This window comes from Postia placenta (genome assembly GCF_002117355.1).
Source record: "Postia placenta MAD-698-R-SB12 unplaced genomic scaffold POSPLAscaffold_18, whole genome shotgun sequence".
Classification (NCBI taxonomy): domain Eukaryota; kingdom Fungi; phylum Basidiomycota; class Agaricomycetes; order Polyporales; family Adustoporiaceae; genus Rhodonia; species Rhodonia placenta.
The window spans coordinates 85,512-106,039 of record NW_020169849.1 but is presented as its reverse complement, the minus strand read 5'-3'; the positions used below and the strand labels follow the sequence as shown (position 1 = coordinate 106,039).

The 20,528-nt window shown below is 55.3% G+C and overlaps 4 protein-coding genes across 4 annotated transcripts; 2 read left to right on the top strand and 2 right to left on the bottom strand.

Moving 5' to 3' along the window:
* Nucleotides 1-96: 96 nt before the first annotated feature.
* Nucleotides 97-2,325, top strand: POSPLADRAFT_1036848 (hypothetical protein; the record flags this gene model as incomplete). The annotated part of the gene is made up of 3 exons (XM_024477174.1): nucleotides 97-250; nucleotides 312-663; nucleotides 726-2,325. 3 exons carry the CDS (start codon nucleotides 97-99, stop codon nucleotides 2,323-2,325), a joined length of 2,106 nt encoding a protein of 701 aa, XP_024334137.1.
* Nucleotides 2,251-3,840, bottom strand: POSPLADRAFT_1050034 (hypothetical protein; the record flags this gene model as incomplete). Its single annotated transcript, XM_024479899.1, has 8 exons — nucleotides 2,251-2,327; nucleotides 2,614-2,617; nucleotides 2,700-2,842; nucleotides 2,895-3,070; nucleotides 3,140-3,304; nucleotides 3,361-3,517; nucleotides 3,566-3,638; nucleotides 3,673-3,840. The coding sequence occupies 8 exons, from the start codon at nucleotides 3,838-3,840 to the stop codon at nucleotides 2,251-2,253; spliced, it is 963 nt and encodes a 320-aa protein (XP_024334136.1).
* A 314-nt stretch (nucleotides 3,841-4,154) lies between these two features.
* POSPLADRAFT_1076280 (hypothetical protein) lies at nucleotides 4,155-9,566 on the bottom strand (the record flags this gene model as incomplete). The annotated part of the gene is made up of 24 exons (XM_024482904.1): nucleotides 4,155-4,254; nucleotides 4,313-4,454; nucleotides 4,505-4,552; nucleotides 4,610-4,736; nucleotides 4,789-4,800; nucleotides 4,853-4,911; nucleotides 4,961-5,007; nucleotides 5,061-5,102; nucleotides 5,151-5,304; nucleotides 5,361-5,544; nucleotides 5,638-5,670; nucleotides 5,735-5,900; nucleotides 5,952-6,087; nucleotides 6,143-6,352; nucleotides 6,409-6,733; nucleotides 6,783-6,792; nucleotides 6,845-6,873; nucleotides 6,927-7,172; nucleotides 7,226-7,663; nucleotides 7,712-7,868; nucleotides 7,929-8,921; nucleotides 8,971-9,002; nucleotides 9,052-9,241; nucleotides 9,289-9,566. The coding sequence occupies 24 exons, from the start codon at nucleotides 9,564-9,566 to the stop codon at nucleotides 4,155-4,157; spliced, it is 4,158 nt and encodes a 1,385-aa protein (XP_024334135.1).
* A 5,337-nt stretch (nucleotides 9,567-14,903) lies between these two features.
* POSPLADRAFT_1157120 (hypothetical protein) lies at nucleotides 14,904-15,827 on the top strand (the record flags this gene model as incomplete). Its single annotated transcript, XM_024487134.1, has 5 exons — nucleotides 14,904-14,961; nucleotides 15,038-15,155; nucleotides 15,223-15,496; nucleotides 15,640-15,669; nucleotides 15,738-15,827. The coding sequence occupies 5 exons, from the start codon at nucleotides 14,904-14,906 to the stop codon at nucleotides 15,825-15,827; spliced, it is 570 nt and encodes a 189-aa protein (XP_024334134.1).
* Between the last annotated feature and the right edge of the window lie 4,701 nt (nucleotides 15,828-20,528).

Sequence of the window (20,528 nt, the reverse complement as noted above, 5' to 3'; positions counted from 1 at the left end):
ACTCGACATTCTCATAGGTAGTCCCTCGTCTCGTCTCGCATCTGCTGGCCGCTCGCTCACGCAGCATCAGGCGCCGCCTCTTCGCTCCCGCTTCTCATGTACACGCTCTTCCTGTTCCTCTTCATGACCGCCGAGTTCATCCCCACGCTCCCCGAGCACCTGCACGAGCTCGCCAAGTACGCGCTGCTCTTCTTCATCCCGCTGATAGTCGCGGCGAACGAGCTCGGGTCGTTCGTCGACATCTCCTACCGTGAGCCCCGTTCCCCGCGCTCCCCGCGGCCGCGCGCTGACGTCCGGCCCTTTCCTCACAGGCACCCTCGGCAACGTGCCCGCGGTCGGCTTCGTCGACCAGGCCGTCCACACGGGCTTCGACGTGCTCACGCTCGCGCTCCTCGTGGTCTTCCAGCTGCTCGTCCTCGCCGTCGCCGTGCGCCGCCTCACCAAGGCGCTCGCGTACCGCCGCGAGCTCGACGCCAAGGCCGCGGAGGGCGGTGAGGTCAAGACGCACCTCCTCCGCGGCCTCGCGTGGATCGTCGGCGGCGTCTTCCTCGGCGTCGTCGAGACCGCGATCGGGTTCGCGGGCGGCGCGTTCGCGCTCGCCTTCGCGCGGCGCACGCTGCGACTGCTCGGGCGCGCGGGGCTCATCGTGGGCGTGATCAACGGGTACGCACGCACTCTCCCCGCTGACCTTTTGTCGCGTGTCGTTCACCGCGACGGTCTTCTAGCGTGGACACGGTCGAGGACTTCCGCATCCTCAAGGCCGAGCAGCGTCGCCGGTCGCGGCTGCTCATGCTCATCTCAAACCCGCGCAACAGCACGTTCCGCCAGGTCGGCGGGGCGGCGTTCGACGCGGAGGCGGGCGGGCGGCTTCCCCGCGCGCTGCAACAGCGCATGTCCGCGCTCTCCGACGTCCTCCTGGAGATCCGCACGGTGTCCATCCGCTACTCCGGCACGCCGCCCAGCGTCAGCGGCGTGGGCTCGTCGACCCGGGCGATGGAGAACGGGGGCTCGTCGGGCATGGAGTACTCCCTCGCGGCGTCCGCCGGCTCAGCGGGTCGCGCGTCCGTGAAGCGCCCGCAGCGCGTGACGGTGCATTACGTGCGCGGGCGCGCGCCGATCCTGGAGCTGCGCCGCTTCTCCGACCTGCTCGACCCCCGCTCGCTGCACGTGCTCACGCAGCTCGACCCGTTCTTCGAGGCGCATGCGTTGCGCACCAAGTCGCTGCCGTCCCAGGCTGCGCTGCAGGGCTGGGGCGCCCGCCGCTCGACGCTCAATGCGCCGCAGCCCATCTTCGCAGTCGCGCGCCATGCGGGTGACTCGCTCACGCCGCCGCCGTCTGCTGCCATGTCCACCGCGTCCGCCTCGTCGTCGGCCGTCATCACACCAGTCACGCGTGCACGCCCTGCATACGCACGGCACACGTTCGCAGGGCGCGATTTCGCCTCGAGAGATCCGCGCGAACCCTCGCAGACGACGTCGGACGAGTCGCTGGAGGCGCTCTACGCGCTTACGGTGCAATTCCCCCGTGCGCCCAGGACCGTCAGCGTGCTCCAGCCTTCTGGCGGCAAAGTTCCCTCTGTCTCGCGGGTCCCCACCGACAGCGGCCATACTACGGATAATGCGGCTCCGGACGCAGAATTGGTCCCGGAAGACCCCACGCAGTTCATTGCCGTGGGCGCGGACTCACCTTATGGAACCGACGGAGAGGACGCTGGGCTTGCAGCGGATGAGGTGCCTGAGGACGCGACGATACGTTCCCTCGGTGAGTCGTACGAGAGCACCCTCGTCGAGCATGAGGGCCATGAGGCTGAACTGCTGCTGGAAGACGAGGCTCAGGCTGCCGCCGCACTGCCCACGCCGGTCTCGATGCTCACGCCTGTCGCGCGCCGGGTCGGCAAAGAGAAGTATGTCTCTGCGGCTCCTGGCCCCGCCGTTGATTACGACAGCGACGCTCGGTCGACATCAAGCAGCAAGCATTCGCGCAGGGCAAGGACGATGAGCGCGAAGCTGCAGAAGCCGAGGCATGGCATGGACAGTACGCTCGACTTGCGTTCGCCCCCGTCTGCGTTCGACGATCTTGCGTCTGTGGATTCCCGCGTACCGCGCATTATGAGCGTCGGAAGCGCGCCGCAGCGCTGGACGCCAACACCAACGAGCAGCATGTACAACCGGGACAGCATTGCGGTCGTCCTCGACGAGGCCCCCGTTAGGAGAGCAGGCAGGAGGCTGCGGAAACAGAGCATTCACAAATCACGGAACTCGAGCCCCGCCGAGAGACCGGCCCCTGCTACCATCCCTGCAGACCGTAGTTACTTTGAGGACTGAACCTTTTTGTAGAAAATTATGTATCACCATCGGGATTGATTCTTCGCAGTCTCCCAGAGACACTTGTATGTCCGTACCCCTGTGTATCACTTACTGGTAGTTTCTGGAGAGCTTGCTTAGACGTGCAAGCAGTCATTAGTTGGTTGGCTTGCACGCCTGCTTAGTTCGGAGAGGAGGCATTCCGAGAAATAAACAATAGGTATAATAAGTACGCAGTCCGTGAAGATCAGTTCTGCGTTTTTCGGGGTCAGGCACGTGCACCGTGATTGGGTTGGAGTACTGAAGTACTGACCTCTGGGATACGGAAGACGGTAATTTCCTGCAGAGCGCCAGGTAGTTAGGATCGCCTCTCCGGTGCACGCAGCAAGGCGTACCTGCTGCTTGAAGTATCTTCGGTTCTCCTCGTCGATGAGGACTAGATTGAGGTAGTATCTTACGCTGAACTTCTTGTTCACCTCTCGGAACGTCGGCGTCAGCTCGAAGCCCCCGAGAAACAGGCGGATAGGTATCGTCTCCCCTGCAGGCCGTCAGTGCGCCATTCTATGGCAAACAACATAGGGTAGACGCACCCCGCACAGGCGCGCCATCCATGATCTCGAACTTGGTGATCGTCTCGCTCTCGTTGTACTGGTTCGGTGGTGCACCGGTTGTCTCGCGGCGGATGATGGAGAGCTCCATGTGCTTGATCTTTATTCGCACTAGCAAGAAGTAGATCTTGCCGACGATGACATCCTTGAGATGGTATCTGCGGACGGCGTCATGAGCATAAGAGGATACGCCCGCTTAGTGAGCGCGAAGAACAGTGCAAACGGACTTAGACTTGTTGTATTCAAACTCGATGTGCAGACAGTCCTCGATGCCGACCTCCATCTTGATTGAGTTATTGCTGTCGGGCGGCATGCGGTACGAGTGCACCCATATTTCCCGCTCCTTCGTGACGTCCGCTATTCGTCGCGAGATGGTGACGCGTATGAAGTACCTGTGTGCCGTCAAGCCTCTGGACCGGGACACGAGTAGGCAGAGTAGGATGCGCACCTGAGCTTCACGTTGATGCCCTGATAGCTCTCGTACTGCTTCTCGACGTTCTTGAAGAGAAAGTCGAATGTCTGTGCAGCGCGCATCTCCCCGGGCGCCGCAAGCTCTTGCGATAATGAAAGGAATTCGTGATGGTGGCCGCGGTCGTAGAACAGCTCTGAGCTGCCGTGAGCTCGAAAACAGGCCACGAAGGGGTGCTGCTCACCAATGCTGCCGATGAACTCCACCTTAATACCATCATGCGCGAGTCTCTTCCCATCTCGTACGCGTACAGTCACCTGCATAGAGGTGCTCGTTAAAATATATCAAAACGGCCTCCCCCATAGAACGCGCCTGGCCTGTGACAGCGTCTCCGTCGTAGTAGACTGGACATGACACGATTCGTTCCTTCTCAAGCTTCACGTCGACCTTCTTGCGCTCGTCTTCACCGTCCAACTTGACGTCGACATCCACGGGCGACGAGAAGAAGAATGTCGCCATGTTTGTGCACAGATATGTTTATGATGGTACAGCAGAGCAGGCCGTTGGAAGGGGCTGAACTGGAATAGGGATGGCCTATCCAGTGTGCAATGACATTGGGTACGTATACAAGCGCGGGGTAATAACTCTATGCTGCGTATAGGCGACCGCGGCAATGTCCGATGCACTGTTGGGTGCCTGGATGCCCTCCCATAATCCGGATAGAATCCGTCCTCGACAAAATTTATCCATGTACAGCACATGTACAGCACATGAACATGAGCTCCGGGAAATTTCTGGCGTATATAAAGCAAGGTCTATCGGCAAGTCTACCATCACCGGTCTACCATCGTAGACAAAATACTCCTCAAGACCGCGGGTATATCGGCGGTGTTGGCAACGCGGAATCCCCGACCTTGCAGCTTCTGCGGTATCCTGAATCCCAGCAATACATGTCACACTAGATACTCAAGCGGTGCGACGAAAGACTCACCACTGGACCTCCGCTCCCTCACCTATGCATATCAGCGCAGTATTGACCTTGGGGTGGCGGGTCATGACCTTGTGGAGTTCCTCCGCAGTGATTGCGTATCGCGAAAAGTTGGCGTCCGTAATGGTGATCACAAACCAATCGTCTGTCGCTGCCATCAGTGTACGTTCAAAACGACTTGAGGGGCCGACCAACCTGCGTCGAACTTCGCTACTTCGTCCACCGCCTTCTCAATTGCTTCCACTAGGAGCGTTGAGGCGCGTCAGTGACCGTGCCTGCGTAGCGTCCGTGCACACACACCTGTGTAATCGCCAGCGAACGCATACTGCGAGACAAGCTCCATTTTCTCTACCACTTTGTAGCGATCCCTGAGCTCGGTTGGTGGCTTGTCCAACTCAATGAGAGAGATCACCGGAGAGTCCCCAGACTGTAACAACTATCAGCTCTGGCCAAGGTGACCACACCAGCAGGGTGCTTACGTGCCCGTACATCTATGTTAACGAGAATGAGCTAGGTCGACTTCCGATATACGCGACCACTTACATCCCAGAGATATTTATCTTTCCGTGTCAGACGATTGAAAGTCTCCATAATCATCACCGCTATGTCCCCCAAATGAGTTTTTGCAAGACTGGAAACAGCCAGACCTACCGGTCTCCATGCTCCTCTGCAAGCGGCCATCGTACTGGAACCGGTACCTACGTCCCTAGATTCAGCACTCAGCTTGCCCTCCCGAGATGTACAAACGTACATGGAACCGCTGATGTCGAAGACAAAACGTATGCGTTTTGGTCTAGAATATGTTAGCGACTCCATTTCAGATCCAAGGACGATTATTCACTTAATCTGGGGACGTCCAAGTTCTGGCTTTGCCATGCCGCGTCGCTTGTAGACCGTCGCCTCGCCCGTCAAGCCATCGGCCAGACGACTGTCATCCAGCTCGCCGTCTGTCTGCCGCTTGACCCAAACACGCTCCTCTTCCTTCGCTGAGAGGTCTGGAAACACAGTTGGTCAGTCCTGATAGAGGTTGCGCCGCACGGAAATTACACACTCTCGAGGAGATCGTGCAGCTGCGCGATGTGTGCCTGCACGGCGGTCAGCAGGCTGCCGTATCCCTTGGCCTCGCCCGCGCTCATGTCCAGTTCTTCCAGCCTGCGCGCTAACTCTTCACGCGCCATCTTGCGGGCCTGCTCTTTAACGTGTTCCGGCACCTGATTTTTCAGCTCATCCGACACCTGGCTTCGACGTCAAGCCGCCGTTGTCAATGTGAGCATGTGGAATCCTTGCCTGGTGAATATCATGGCCCGCAAAGAGGCGCATATAGCCACCACGCCCGCCCAATCCAGCAGTATCACGACCGCCTGTCTGTCCGAAAAGCAATAGACTTGAGACATTTATCAATCGATGTGCAATGGAAAGACGTACTCCTCCTGCCCATGTGTTACCACCCGTGTGCGGCTGGTTGTTTGGGTCCACCTTTCCATACTTCGGCTGCGAGAGCGTGGTGTCCTTCGGAGAGAACTTAATATCGAGCACTTTCTTGCGCGAAGCCTCTCTAGCGGCCACCAAGCCTAGATGCTTGACAGCTAGTCTGTAGATAAGACTGTCAGCAAAGTCACAGTAATCTCTCTGTGAGACCAACCCATGATGGTCCAGAATTTCAGCGAGCTTCTCGATGGTCTCTGGCTTGTACACGTCAAAGTCGAAGACGTTGCGCAATGTTGCTTCCAAAGTGTCAGATGGATACGTCTTCATATGCCGCACGATGTTGATAAGCTCTGGCAAACGTTGAGACCGCTGTTCAACTTCCGCCAACGCTCGTCCCGTACATACCTCGCAGCGAGTAAGGATATGTCAGAGAGCCGCTGTCGTAGGCACGGCGCAAGTCCTGGAAGGCAGCCACGAGACGCAGGATCATATCCTCGCTGAGTTCTGGAGCCAGCTGCGACAGGAGTCTCCTCTCGCTGTTCATGTCGGGGTTCACGACGGCGTGACAACTGAAACTGTCGCCGAGAACCTGCAGAAAGTGGTTGCCCAAGAACGCTGCCGTCATTGTGTTCACCCATTGCATTACAGTCGAAGAGTGGAAGAATGCTCACGATACCCGGGCCGATTTGCCAGGAGAATGAGGCGGAAATTGGGGTGCACGACAACGTCAGTGTCACGCTCTCTTTCTCGACGTACGCGACGTCCGTCAGCCAGTGTGAGCTGTCCGTGGCCGGCGAGGCTCCTGAAAATTGCGACGACATGCTCTGCAGCTTTATCTGCCTCGTCGACGACCATGACACGGCCGTGCGAGATCGCGCGCAACAGAGGTGAGTCTGTGTACTTGAGTGTGCCATTCTCCAGGACTGTCTGGAACATAAGCTGGTTGACGGTAGTGTCACGGTGAAGTTGGATATATTCTCGAGGACGGCCCAGGAGCTGCATGGGCGTGAGTCAAAGTGGGATCGCATGCTCTAGTATGCCTTACCTGACACAATCTATGCATACACGTTGTGAGCTTCATTGCAAAGCTGGACAAAAAGGACTTACCTGTCAATGATCTTGTTCTTTCCTACTCCCTATGTTCCCGCCATCAGTACCCCTCGTATAGAGCATATCATGTCTATCATACCTGATTTCCCAAGAGCACTAGATGCTCGCCAAGAATCTCAAAATCGACGGCTAGGTCACGCATGAGACCGGTCTGTAAACTGTTGTCATAGAAATGATCCATGTGCGGTACGTATGACGCTGCGCCTTCCGGGTCCTGTATGCGGTCGAACGCAGGGATGAATGTGGACCCCTGGCCCTGTCGTGAAGGATCGCTCGGCTCCGGGAATAGTATACCGTCCTGCTGAACGACTAGCGGTGGATTAAACTGGACAGTCACACGGTTGAGAATGAACACAGGCATCCAAACAAAACGCATACCGGAGGGGTGCGCCTCTGGATTCCTGCTTCCTCAAACAGCTCGTCGAGGTTCATCGTTTCCGTGGGCGGCAAGAACTCCGCCAGCACCGCGCGGCTGATCATCGCGTGCAAGTCGTCGTCACCGGGGAAGCGTGCGACGCGCCGCGCAATCCTCAGCAGCGCACGCGTGCCGAGCTTGCGGTTCTTCTGCACCGAATCCACGCTCATGCCCGCGCGGTATTTCTCCGCGAACACTAGCAGCGCGTCGACGACGCCCGGCGCACAGCCAGTCTGCAGGAGCACGGCACGCTCCTCGGCGTGCCCCATGGGCTGCGCGGCGATGGGGAAGAACATGTTGGCCTGCTCGTCCGATAGCCAGTCTTTGAGGAGAACCGACTTGGACGCGGTGCTGATTATGCGGAAGGACGGGCGGGCGATGGTGAGGTCGCCTGGGGCCAGCTATGACGGACTGAGCCGGCGTGCACGACTCGTAGTAGATGGACACACCTCTTCTTGCGAAGCTTGGCGGACAATGCGCTTGTCCTCCCATAACTCGACCTCCCGATCTTGCATCAGCCTGGCGAGCGAGCCTGCTGTGGACCCAATGATATCTATGCCGTCCAGATGCACAAGTCGTCCAGACCAGACCGCCTCGACCAGAGGGCTGAAAAGCGACACAACATGATCCTCGGACGCCCCGGACACGGAAAGCATGCGCTCCTACCTTGGCTCCCATGTCGTAGCGCCGCCATCTTCGATCTTCCGCCGCATAATCAGCTCCCGCCCGCCGAGCTCCTTGTACATGTGGTAGTCCTCTGTCTCGTATCCCAGCACCGCGCCGAACGTCCGTACCAGCAGCGACGTGGAGCAGGACGCCGTCGATGGCAACGCCGGCGGGACGTACAAGATGTCCCACCCAAGCGCATGCGCCTGCAGCAGCGACGTCAGGAGGCCCATAAACCTTCCCGTTGCAAAGAAGCCCAGCTGTTCGGGTGCAGCAAAGGGGAACTGGAGCAGCGGCCGCGGACCCGCGGGCACGTCAACGGACACGCGCGCCCCGTCTATACCCACGAACTCGGCCTTCGCTGCGTGTTCGTTCACTCTGCGAACGCTGTCCAGCTTGTACCCCAGTAGTCCAAGCTCGTCGCCGCTGCCGCTGAGTGACGGGCTGCCGAGCGGGCCAAGCCCTGCATCCTCGCACTGCTGCGAGAGCGTTGCCCATGCTACGAATGGTGCATGAATCAGCCCCGGGTGGATCGTCAGCACTAGCCGCGCGAGCTGTGCCGGTGCCAGCTTCCCGCTCGCCGGAGGGGGAAACACACTGAGCAGCGCGTAAAGTTTCGTGAGGGCAGTCTGTGGGAACGCGGGGAGCGCAGACTTGGCGACTGCATCAAGCGTGGTGCGCGTCTCGCTCGCGTACTGCGTCGCGACGATCATCTCGCGCAGGCGGTCATACAGTGCAGCGGATGGAGCGGGTGAGGATGGAGGAGGAAGTGCGAGCAGGGCCCCGACGGGATCGACAAAGCGTGCTTGGAAGCGGCTGCGAAATGGTGGATCTAGTGGGTAGCCAGGATACGGTGGGACGGGCGCTGCAATCGCGATGACGCGGAAGTTCTTGTGTGCGGGGAGAAAACGCTTGCCGGTGATTGCGTCGCTCGTTGAATCGAGGAGTGCATGCCGGTGTGGGTGGATGATGTGCGTGCCGTCATCGAGGTTCCTGGGGCAAACAATAAGCAGAAAGTATGTATGAGAGCGGATCCGCGTACATCTCTCGATTTTCTAAGAGGTTGTTTAGAACCTATTGTGATAGTTAGGATTAGAGGTACTGCAGCAGACGATGGACGTACCGGCATAATTCCTCGCTCTGCTTTCTCTATGCCTTCTATAATGAGGATTCGACCATGCTTTACAGCACGGACTGCAGCGCTATCTACGTATACCAGGTTGCCGCCCCGGCGGATTTCTCGTCCTTGCTTGAGCTCTGTTTCTCCGATGTCTCGATGTAGCGCAATGTACTCGTATTCCGAGTTGAGCAAGCTAGAATGACATTAGCACCATGTCCGTATCAAAATATACACACTCACCTGCAGAATGTGAAGGCCAATCGACGTGCATACGGCCCCGGCTGCGACAAGAGAAATATGTCTTGGCCGAGAAGGAACTTTTGCAGCATGAAGTGGAGGTTGTCTAATGTGAAGGGATCTTTGAGATCTAAAGTGACATCCTGGCAATGCGGTAACCTCGAGGGTGTCTGTGAACATGGCACTTCGTACGAAATGCCCCCAAGTTCTAGTGTACCGACAGGTGCATCCGTCGGTGATGCCAGCCCGTTGATAATGTGACTGAGACGCCGTTGAGCCATGGTGCGGAAGGCGCGTCGATGTGCACTCCCACTTAGTGTTACTACAAGACAACATTGAGTCTGATCACGAGAGGTCGAAGAATGAACGTACAGCGCAACTTCGAGGAGTTCAGATGTGAGCCCGGTAGGGTACTTCGGAGCTGCCCTTCGAGAACCCACCGTGTAATTAACCACATACAACTTACTGAACCGTGGAGCGCTTCAGCTCATCCCGATATCACAAGCCTTTTGCGCACAGGACAGACGGAACCGTTCAAGCGAATGTCAGTGACGCAAGGCAATCGGTACGGCCTGCCATGTCAGTATTGCCCCACATGATGCATTCATCCCCGAGTTTGTCGGGCAACCGGCTGAAAGTTGCATCCGAACAACCGGCATTGGGGTATTATTGATATTATTTAGGGCAGAACTTGTAGACCTAACCCTAAGGACGGCAGAACGATCCAGCCAACGAAAAAAAAATGACTATGTAGACTCAGGACTAAACACTTGACATCACATTTTATTGAGGATACAATACTCAAAAATGACCATAAGCAAACCCTGTCTCCGGGTGCACCGTGCATTCGGCCACTGGCGTCACAAGATCATTCTTCAGACAATGACACGACCGTGCTGCGAAGAGATATGAGGCACGAGAACACTATCCATAAGATCATTTTGCACTTGTCACTTGGACTTGCGACGAATTCTGTTGTGAGAACATTGAATTCCATGGTCCTACGAGCTGGAGCACGTCTGAAACGGCCATTGGGTCACTCAGCCACCGCTGCGCGCGTCAGTCACGTGACCGTTTTCTTGAATAAGGTTTGCGTGTCCCACGTCGATCTAAAGGTTGCTGATTCTTCATGACGATGCATGTGTTTTGTCTCCGCATCCACAATCTGCGCAAGGACAATCATCAACTTTCGGACGTTCACTCGAATAAACAGACGGTCGAGAATCTCGCCGAGATTCTGGATCATCACGGATCGGTCTCATCGTGACTGCTCTGACAGTCTCATTTGCAGACGACCTGTCAAGCATCTAGGCTTGGCTGTCTGTCGCCAGGTGCCCATATCAAATACCATCTTGACCATGTTCTCGCAGCCCAAAGGTGGACCAAAAGAACCAACAAAAGGTAGCAATTGAGCAGGATGAGTACGTCTTGCCATTGCGTAATAATGAGTGATTGCCTGCCATCTATTCCACTAGACAGACTGGCAGGTGGTCGTGATACTGCGATCATGCGCTACATCCATCTCTTTGCATGCCATGATATACGCCTGTAAAGGATTCCCCATGCTCGCGTTGACAACGGTGGCTTGACATAGAAGCTAGGTGTTGGACGAGTCTAAGGAGCAGGTGTCAGAGCACATTAAAGAGTAGGCCCTCAAGATGGCGCGCGAAGAGCTATATACTACCCGCAGGCTCCAGGAACTGGACACGAGCGCGGGCGAGGCCAAGGGATACAGAAACCTGCTGACCGCCGTGCAGGCACTCATCGCGCAGCCGCACGATCTCCTCGAGAGTGTGCAGCCTCCGTGGCATCGACATAAAAGTAGTGATAGAAGCCTTTCATTGCTCGAATCAACATTTGCCGTGGACGCCCGCAGTAATGGGTATCATGAGTACGCAATTGAGACATTTCTCTAGATGCTCATTCACGGGACATCAAAGCCTCGACTTTTCCATTCCACGCCACTTGCAGAGCATGGCCTTGCATGTCAAGTCCTCAGTCAGATGACTGTCATTCAGCTCTCCGTCTGTCTGCCACTCAACCCAAATGCGCTCCTCTTCCCTCCCTGAGAGGTCTGGAAACACAATTGGTCAGTTCTGCAGCCTCTATCTGACCTCGGGACGCACAACGTGGCATCAACTTCCTCAATATACGGCAGTTGTCGCTTCTTGACATCCAGCATCATGTTGTCGCCAAACGCCGGTGAGCTTTCTTTTGGCAGTATAGCCTCTTCTACTCCGTCTGACAGTAAAATGTTCAATGTTCGATGACACGATAAGCACATTTCGGGTAATAGACTGTCAGTGGATCTCACCATGCGGCATCGGACACTGCATATCACCTACACCTGGTGAGCGTGTTTCAGTAATACCGTATCTCTTCGCTCAGTATCAGGCTCTTATTTTCCTTGACACGTATTACCCTCCATTCATCCTCTCTATTGCGTGTCTCCTCATCTGGATGAGTCATGCACAGGGTGGCGCCTTCTCTCAAACAGAGGATGGATATAAATGCATGCCTTGGACTGTAGGGGGCAGCAGTATCCATCACCTTTTTAACCCACACAGCAACCCCTTTATCGCACACAATGTCTGGTAACAACAGTGGTACCAACCATGGCGGAAACACAGGAAATTCGGGAACGCACTGCGGCGGCGGTAACAACAGCGTCAACGTTGCCAATCAAAGTGGCGGCAGTATTGGTGGCAGTATCGACGGTAATGGAGGTATTGGCGGCGGTATCAGTGGTAATGGCAATAGCGGTGGTAACAGTCAAAACAGCGGCGACAACACCATTTCCATGTGTGAGTCTTCGTTACATCATTGACTATCTTTCTGGAAGCTTCAGACACCCAAATACTGATGATTATTTATGCACAGAATACATGCATTGTCGCGAAGTAGATTCCGACTGAAGCTGTCCCATGCTCTGTGTACAAAGTCTGTGTTTATGCCAATGGTGGTTTTATATTGATGCTCATGTTCCTTCATAGTATCGCATGTTGTCAAGGTTGATCGTGCATTGCCCTTAGTTGTATTCGGATAAAGGCGCTGTTTGGTTATGCTCCTGTGAATTCTTGTAACCTCAATAAACGATTCTGCCGAGTGTGAGCAACCTGTACCCATCTGTTCTTGGCTCGCCGAGCCATGTGTTCATTGTTGTAACGTCTATTCATTGGCTACCAACCCCCCCCCCCCCCCTGCAACATGACTGTTAGGTCAATAGGACTCAATCTGGGCAGGAGTATCAGTAAAGCTCAAATGATAGCCCTCAAGACTCGAGTATGTATACATATGGTGGATCTGTTAGCGTATGGCCTCTATGGCATTCCCGATAGAGGAGTGCACGCGTATTCTCCTTTCGTCTTGTCCCCCTTCGTGCACACGCTCACCATGCCTCGTGTCTGTCACGTTGTGCAGCGCATTCGGAGGTTGTGGGAATGCGCTGGGTCAATGCGAAACGGACGATCTCGATCGCATTAAAGCCATTGGCCTCTTGCCAATACGCTTTGAACGCGCTTCGGCACGTCACGAGCTCTTTCGTCGTCGCCACATTCCCCTCTTTCTTTCTGACCTCGCTTAGCCCGTCTCGACGTATATATACTCATTGCGAGGATACGAAGGCCTCAGCCGTCTCACGCATCGCTCGCAGGTACGTTCTTGACTTACTGTGTCTATATACAGCCATATCATGCATCGCTCGCAGCGTTGCTCGCAGTACGGACTCGCATTTTCTTTCCCCCCCACCTCCCTTACACATGGGCATTCTACATCTTCGGTTCTGACTTCTTTTGTCTTACGAGTTTCTATGTCTTGTAGTAGCCTAATGTTGCCTTGAGGCTGTCACCGCAAGAGGCGCGAATAGAGCACGCCCGCACCCCCTTGCGTGGTCCTCTCAACTCATATTCGGGTCCCACGCCGTCTTGTCACCGCCGCTAATTGCTCCCGTTCCTCGTCGCGACAAGGCATTGAAGGTCCGCGTTCTACGTCATTTACATAGATGACTGCCATTGACCGCAGAGTTCCCGTGTTCAGATCCCCAGAGCTGAGAGCTTGCCACCTCAGGCGTTGCGTACCCGGCGGCAAGCAATGCCGAGCGCTCGCTAAAGTTACTATTCACTGACTATTGGTATTTCGAGTGCTTAAATGACATTGACACGGGCTCAGTACGCGAAAGCGGCATGAGAGCAAGGAGCGGGCTTGTGGTCAGCGTGTTCCTGAAAGCAGATTTCCTCAAATCGCTGGGGCGCTGCACAATGCGAGCCCGGCTCCGAGCTGTAGCCTTGGACTGTCAGCGGAGGTTCCTGGCGCCGACGATATCGGGAGAAAGCAAGCTCAAGAAGGTGCGCGTGTTACCATATGTTACCGTCCTATACACATGCCTGTTTATATTCGCTTCTTCTCATGTTTTCTCAACTCGCCCCGGGACGGCTCCCTTCAATTTTCAGCCGAATATATCTCCCCGTCACAGCCCTTCTTTGCGTGGAAACACCATTCAATGACTTACGTCAATATCTGAGAACGTCAAGTACCTATCTTGTTGAGTACATCTAGTAGCAAGCATGAAATCCTACGACTTGGCGCCTGCCTTCGAGTATAAATAATGGCCTTCTTTGCAAACTTCTACCCATTTATTTCTATCTCAAGTGCTACACAATGACATCCACGGATTCTAACCCTCCCGACACAGATAATCAGCTTTTTGACGATGACCCCTCCGACGTTGGCCAGTGGTCCGACGACGACAATGAAGGGCCCGACGCCCACGATGACAGCGACCTCGACAGTGGATTCAACAGTATGGCTTCTGATGACGACGGCGACACCGATGACGGGAACCATTTTGGCGATGGGTACGACGACACAGAGAGCGGGAGTACCTTGGGCGATGGAAACGACGACAACGCCACAGTCTTCAGCGACGGCACTGATGTGGACCAGCTAAGCAAAGGATCCTCTATAGTGAGCCTCGCCGCGGCGGCACCCGTGCGCCGCCTTATGGCTCGGCCGCAAACCCACGGCGGACAGCGTATGTGTGCTGTAAGTTTTCTCCATGACTACATGCACACGATACTTGATTAATATTATTGATTATAAGGTGTGCGGTAAGAAGCCGGCATCCAATCAAGGAGGGAAGAGCTACCCTACGTGCGGCCTTACTTGTGCTGCGAAATACAAGATCGCCGCGGTGGCCGGCCACGGCAGTGGCAGAGGGGGAGGCTCTACTCTGACCTGTGTCGTGAGTGTCAGGCATCTCCGATAGTACGACTATGCAGAACTGACGGCGTTGCCCATGGCCTGTCTAGATATGTCAACGTCGCCCGTGTTATCGTAGGGGCTCTATCGTGTATCTTACCTGTGGTATGACGTGCCTCACCGCTCTATGTTCTGGCGGAGGCGACCGCACGAAATGCAACGTGAGAATCCAGTATGCGACATTTCCCTTGCGTATTTCATCAACTCTATGTCAGTACTGCCACCGCCGGCCGAAGCTGAACCCTCACAATCAGTGCGGGCGGAGGTGCCGCGACCGCTCGCGCGTCGCCTGCCTGATGTGCCGCTGCCGCCCGAAGCTCAGGAATTATCACTTCTGCGGGCGGACGTGCAAGAAAGTGGCCATGAAGACGACGCCGAAGATCATAGAAATTCCTCAGGGCCACGTCACATGGAAGCAGGGTGCGCACTTCTGTCTACTGCGCGCGATTAACGTGGGTGAACTGATGTCTTGATCCCTTCAATTTCTATCACATAGTTGAGACGAAGTTCAACAAGTCCTGGAGGCCACCCAACAAGGTCATCAAACCAACAATAAAGCACATCTACAAGATCGTTGAGAGCGCGATGTTCCTTAACCCATACGATACTTACCGGTGCGTGCTGATGCCACTCCATGAAACCTTCCGGGGTGCACCTAGTATCCTCCTGACACTGGTGTAGGAAGAGAATTGGCAATGAATGCTTCCGCTATCATGGGACGACGCGCCTGTGTCAGCTGGGAAACACGGGCCAGACGACCCTCTGCAATCTGCCCAAATGCGCAGTGTGTAATATCCTGAGGACGTCGTTCAACGTGAAGCTTGCGGATCCGAGCGGCGCGTATGTGCTAATCAAGTTCATCATCGTGTATATGACATTGCTTACTCGGACCTCTCTTGCCCTTTCGGACAGGTTCGGAGCTGGTATATACACATCCTCCGCATCGAACAAGTTTGTGCATAGCTTTATATTGCCGGCGTCGATTCTCATGGATGGTCTGGGTACAGGGCATACAGTTACAGCGCAAACGGCAGCGGCGTCATGCTCCTCAATAAAGTCGTTCTCGGCCGCCGCTATAATGCGACTGCCTTCAAACAGGTCATAGCCCTTCCTTCGGGCTACGATTCCGTACGTCTATCTGACTCTGTGGGTGGCGAATGAGGTGCTCACTGCGTGGCTCTGTGGCATGATGGCAGGTCGTCTTTGATAGGATGAACGGCCAGCTGAACGAGACGATCGTTTACGCGAACGATGCGATCAGGCCGGTGTACTTGATTATATTCTGAGGTGCTTGAAGCACAGGGTCACTTTCATGCTTTGTCTGTTCCCGTGATGATTAATATGAGAACCATGCCCAATTATGCTTTGAGCAACGACTTGTTAAAGTTCATCTGAGACCAGTAGCGAGAATGATCAGCAAAGGCTGTTGAAGCACGCATTCAGGAACGAGCTTGCAAGCTTGGGTGCGCGAGTAGCCGGGGGCTGGAGGCCCCTATCGTAGTATATAATGACCATGTGTGATGTATGTATGCTACGCGATTGTCCCTTATGGGCATCACTATGCCCGTGGACAAACACACCCCACACCATTGACACTGGTGTTACAATAAGGCATATCACATTTTTTTCAGCTCTGTCAAATGTGTAAGGAACATACAGAGCAGCTCAGGTATCACAAAACCTACAAACCCACCTTATAGCTTGATAGTGAGGGGGGGAGATAGTAGCACTTAAGTATGGGGAGGTAATGTTGTTAAGCGCAACAATGAAGTGAATAAAACTGGGGGACAGGGTGCCCTAGGATGCTGCTTTATATACATGAGGGAAAACCCCCCAGGGACCGGTAATGGACCCCTTTTTTATTTTTTATTTTTATATCCATTTCTATATCCACTTGAGGGCTTTGCCCTATGCCGGATAATACCTGTGAGTACACTTTGTAGTGTGGGAGGTAGTATTGATGGGCTGTCCAGTAGCATGGAGTAAGTGGAGCGCGAGCGATCTATCTAACGTGTATCGACATGGGGGATGGGTGAGGACATCTCTCGAGTTCAGCTTGTCAAAGGGGCTGGGTGAGGGCATAGTAAAAGGCATAGGCACAGGGTGAGGTAAGAGTAATAGTATGTAGGTAGTAGATTAAGAAATGTACAGTAATAATCAGTATATGATGAGGGATGTGTTCGTGCAAGGAGTAGTGGGAGTGCGTGGAGTGGTCGTTCCTCACGGGAAGACTGTCATACCTCGACTTTGAGTCAGTGGGGATCTAGGCGGTTGTTCCGTCCGGCCGCAAAGTGGCCAATCACTTTGATGTAGTCAAAGAGATGCGTGAGAGCGTCGGGGTCATTGAGCAATGTGCGTAGTTGTCGCGACTTAGGGTCGAGCGACAGGGGAAAACCAAACGCTGGGGGCGTTCGACTTATCTTACCGAAGCGATGGTGAGCTAGGCTCAAACCTAAGGCTAGGGACAAGAATGTATTAGTTAGTAAGTAAAAGAAGTAAGTACAGGAGAGCTTACTGACCTAGGGACAAGAGGTCGAAACTGAGGTCCCTAGGGCAGCAGAGGCCAGTTTATATACATGGGAAGATTTAGGGCAGGCTGTGCGCGTTGGTCCGTGCGCAGCTGGTCTGTGCGCAGCATGCCGACGCGGCCCCGGGGGCCGGTGAGTCAGAGCGGCTGTGTCAGCGGAGCCCGAGCTGTGCCGTGCACTGCCGTCCTATCTAATCTAATCGTACAGTAGATAACAATGCGTCCATATCAGGCAGGTAGTACAGAGGTCGCGGGTTCGAGCCCGTGAAAAGGAAAAAATTAAAAAACAGCTAGGCGCCGTACCAACTCGTGACATTACCCCCCCCTCAACGGCGCATGACCTCATGCGAGGTGCCCTTGCCCATCTCCCACCCGGAGCGGCAGCGTGCTTCAGTCAGCGGCGCAGGCATTGGCTGAAAGTTGAGACCACCAAAGGTAGCAGCGTTGAGGCGGCGAGGGGCGTTCGGATTCTTCCGGTGGAAGTCGGCTATGAGGGCCGGCGCGTTGGCAACATTGCGCGCCGGTTCCCATGACGTATGCGAGTCGTCATAACCCTTCCACTTGACGAGGTACTGCAGCTGACGCCGGAAGATCCTCGAATCCTTGATCCGCTCAACCTCGTACTCCTCGTCGCCCTCAACCTCGATCGCAGGCGGCTCCTCCGGCTCCCGGCCCGGGATATCGCTACGCGTGTACTTGCTCAGCAAGGAGACATGGAACACCGGATGCACCGGCACCGACTTCGGCAGGACTAATTCATAATCCAAGTCTCTGAGCTTTCGCCGCACGGCATATGGCCCGAGGCGCTTGGGACTGAGCTTCTTGCTCGGCTGTTTCAGCTTAAGGTTCCGAGCGTCAAGCCAGACCTTGTCCCCCGGCGCGAAGACCGGTGCCTCCTGCACGTGTTTGTCGTAGTACACCTTCATGCGCTCGGCCGACAGCTCAAGCGCAGAGCGCGTATCGTCGCGAATCTCTTTCAGGATCTTGAGCCGATCAGCGGCCGCAGGCATCGCAGACATCGGATTGATCCGCACTTGGATCTCCGGATTGTACCCTTGATGCAGGAAGAATGGGGAGTGCCCAGTCGCGGAGTGAACTCGGTTATTTAGTGCAAACTCCGCGAGCGGCAATTGTCTTGCCCAATCATCCTGCCTGTGGCTTGTGAAAGCACGCAGGTACTGCTCGATCTCCTGATTCCAGCGCTCAGTCTGGCCGTCTGTCTGAGGGTGGAACGCTGTGGACAGCGCCGGCTCGATTCCCAGTCCTTTGTACACCGCATGGAGATATCTCGAAGCGAACTGGGGACCTCGGTCTGATATGACCTTGGCCGGGGCCCCATGATGCTTGAACACATCGCGGATGTACAGATCTGCCGCACCTTCTGCCGTCAGGGTCTCATGACAGGCTGAAAAGTGGACCTGCTTTGTGAAGCGGTCGGCGGTGACCAGGATCGAATCGAACCCATCAGACTTCGGCAAGCCGACGATCATATCGGTCGTGATGATCTGCCACGGGCGCTCGGGGATCTCATTCGGCTTCAGCGGACCCTGGGGCTTGGCTGGGAATGTCTTGGTACGGTTGCACACGTCACAAGTGCTTACGTACTCATTGACAAATTTGGACATTCCCGGCCACCAGTAGTTTCGCGATACGAGCTCAAGGGTTTTGGCACGACCGCCATGACCAGCGATCGGCGAGTCGTGGTGGATCTTGACTATATCCCGCCGAAGCTCTGCGTTCTTTGGGACGTACACACACCCGCGGAACAGCAGAAGCCCTTGTTCGGCATTCCACTCCTCAAAACCCCTTTGCAGCCGGGGCGGCCCGAGGTCCTGCACCTTTTCAAGTGCCTCGGCCACCTCCCGATCCTTCTCCGAACATTCCCTGATGCGCTTCAGAAGCGACTGATCAGCTGTCACTGAGGCATGACCGCGCCTGGCGGAGGCGATGCGGAAGCGCTCTGGCTTGAGAACTACCTGATCGGTGTTATCGTCCTCATCACCGATCTGATGGTCTGATCGGCGCGATAGGACATCGGCCTTTCCGTTCGATGTTCCGGCCTTGTGTGTGATGCGGAAGTCGAAGCGGGCCAGGAATAGCGACCATCGCGCTTGACGGCGCGTGAGATGCTGGGATGTACGCCAGTACTCGAGGTTTTTATGATCGGTCACGATCTCGAACTGATTGGGTAACCCCTCAAGGTAGTGGCGCCAATCGTCTAGCGCTTCAATGATCGCGAGCATCTCCTTGTCGTAGATCTCGTAGTTCCGCTGTGCCGGATCCATTGCATGGGATCTGAAGGCAATGGGATGCCATTTGCCGTCATCCTGCTTCTGCATCAACACGCCGCCAGTGGCGTACCCCGAGGCATCAACCTCAATGCGCGTTTCCCGATTAGGGTCGTACAGCGCCAAGACTGGAGTCGTCGCGAAGAGCCGCTTGAGCTCATCAAAAGCGTGCTGCTCCTCTTCACCCCAATGCCATGGGTCATTCCCTGTGAGTCGGTCGAGTGGTCGCGAGATCTTAGCGAAGTCCTTAATGAAGCGGCGGTAGAAATTGGAGAACCCCCGGAACTTCTGAACGTCTTTTTTGTTCCGGGGCACCGGCCACTCATTGATTCCTTTCAGCTTCGCGGGATCCATCGCCACCTCATCGCCACCGAACACATAGCCGACGTAGTCGACTTTGGGAACATCCCATTCGCACTTCTCAGGCTTCAGGAACAGATCATTGTCCTGAAGGCGGCGCAGAACCTCGCGTGTGACCTTTTCATGCTCCTCCTTGTTGGTGGAGAAGATGAGTATATCGTCTAGGTACACAAGGATTTTGCCGCCGACGATGAGATCATGGAAGATCTCATTCATCATCGCCTGGAAGGTCGCGGGGGAGTTGGTGAGACCGAAGAACATCACCAAGGGCTCGTACAACCCTCGGTTAGCCACAAACGCCGCCTTCCACTCGTCACCGGCTTTGATCCGGACGTTGTTGTATCCCCATCGGACATCGAACTTCGTAAAGAGCGTAGCGCCGCGGAGTTTATCCACCATTTCGGCGATCAACGGCAAGGGGTAACGATTCTTGACCGTGATTGCATTCAATCGGCGGTAGTCCTGCACGGGTCGAAGAGTCCCTTCCTTCTTTTTGATGAAGAAGAAAGGCGACGAAATGGGCGACTTCGATTCCCGTATGTAACCTTTCGCTAACTGCTCCTTCAGGAACTTGTCAAGTTCTTCCTGTTCATTGTTCGACAGGGGGTACACTTTCGAGTGGAACGTCGAGTAGCCGGGCACGAGTTCGATTGCGTGATCGTAAGGCTTCCTTTCGGGTAGCCGTTCTGATGCTTCCTTGGAGAAGACATTCAGGAACTCGTGGTACTGCTTGGGCACCGACTCCTCGGCGGTCTTAACGACCTTCTTTTTGATCTCTTCCTCCGCGAACAGCTGGGAGTATGTATGTCCTG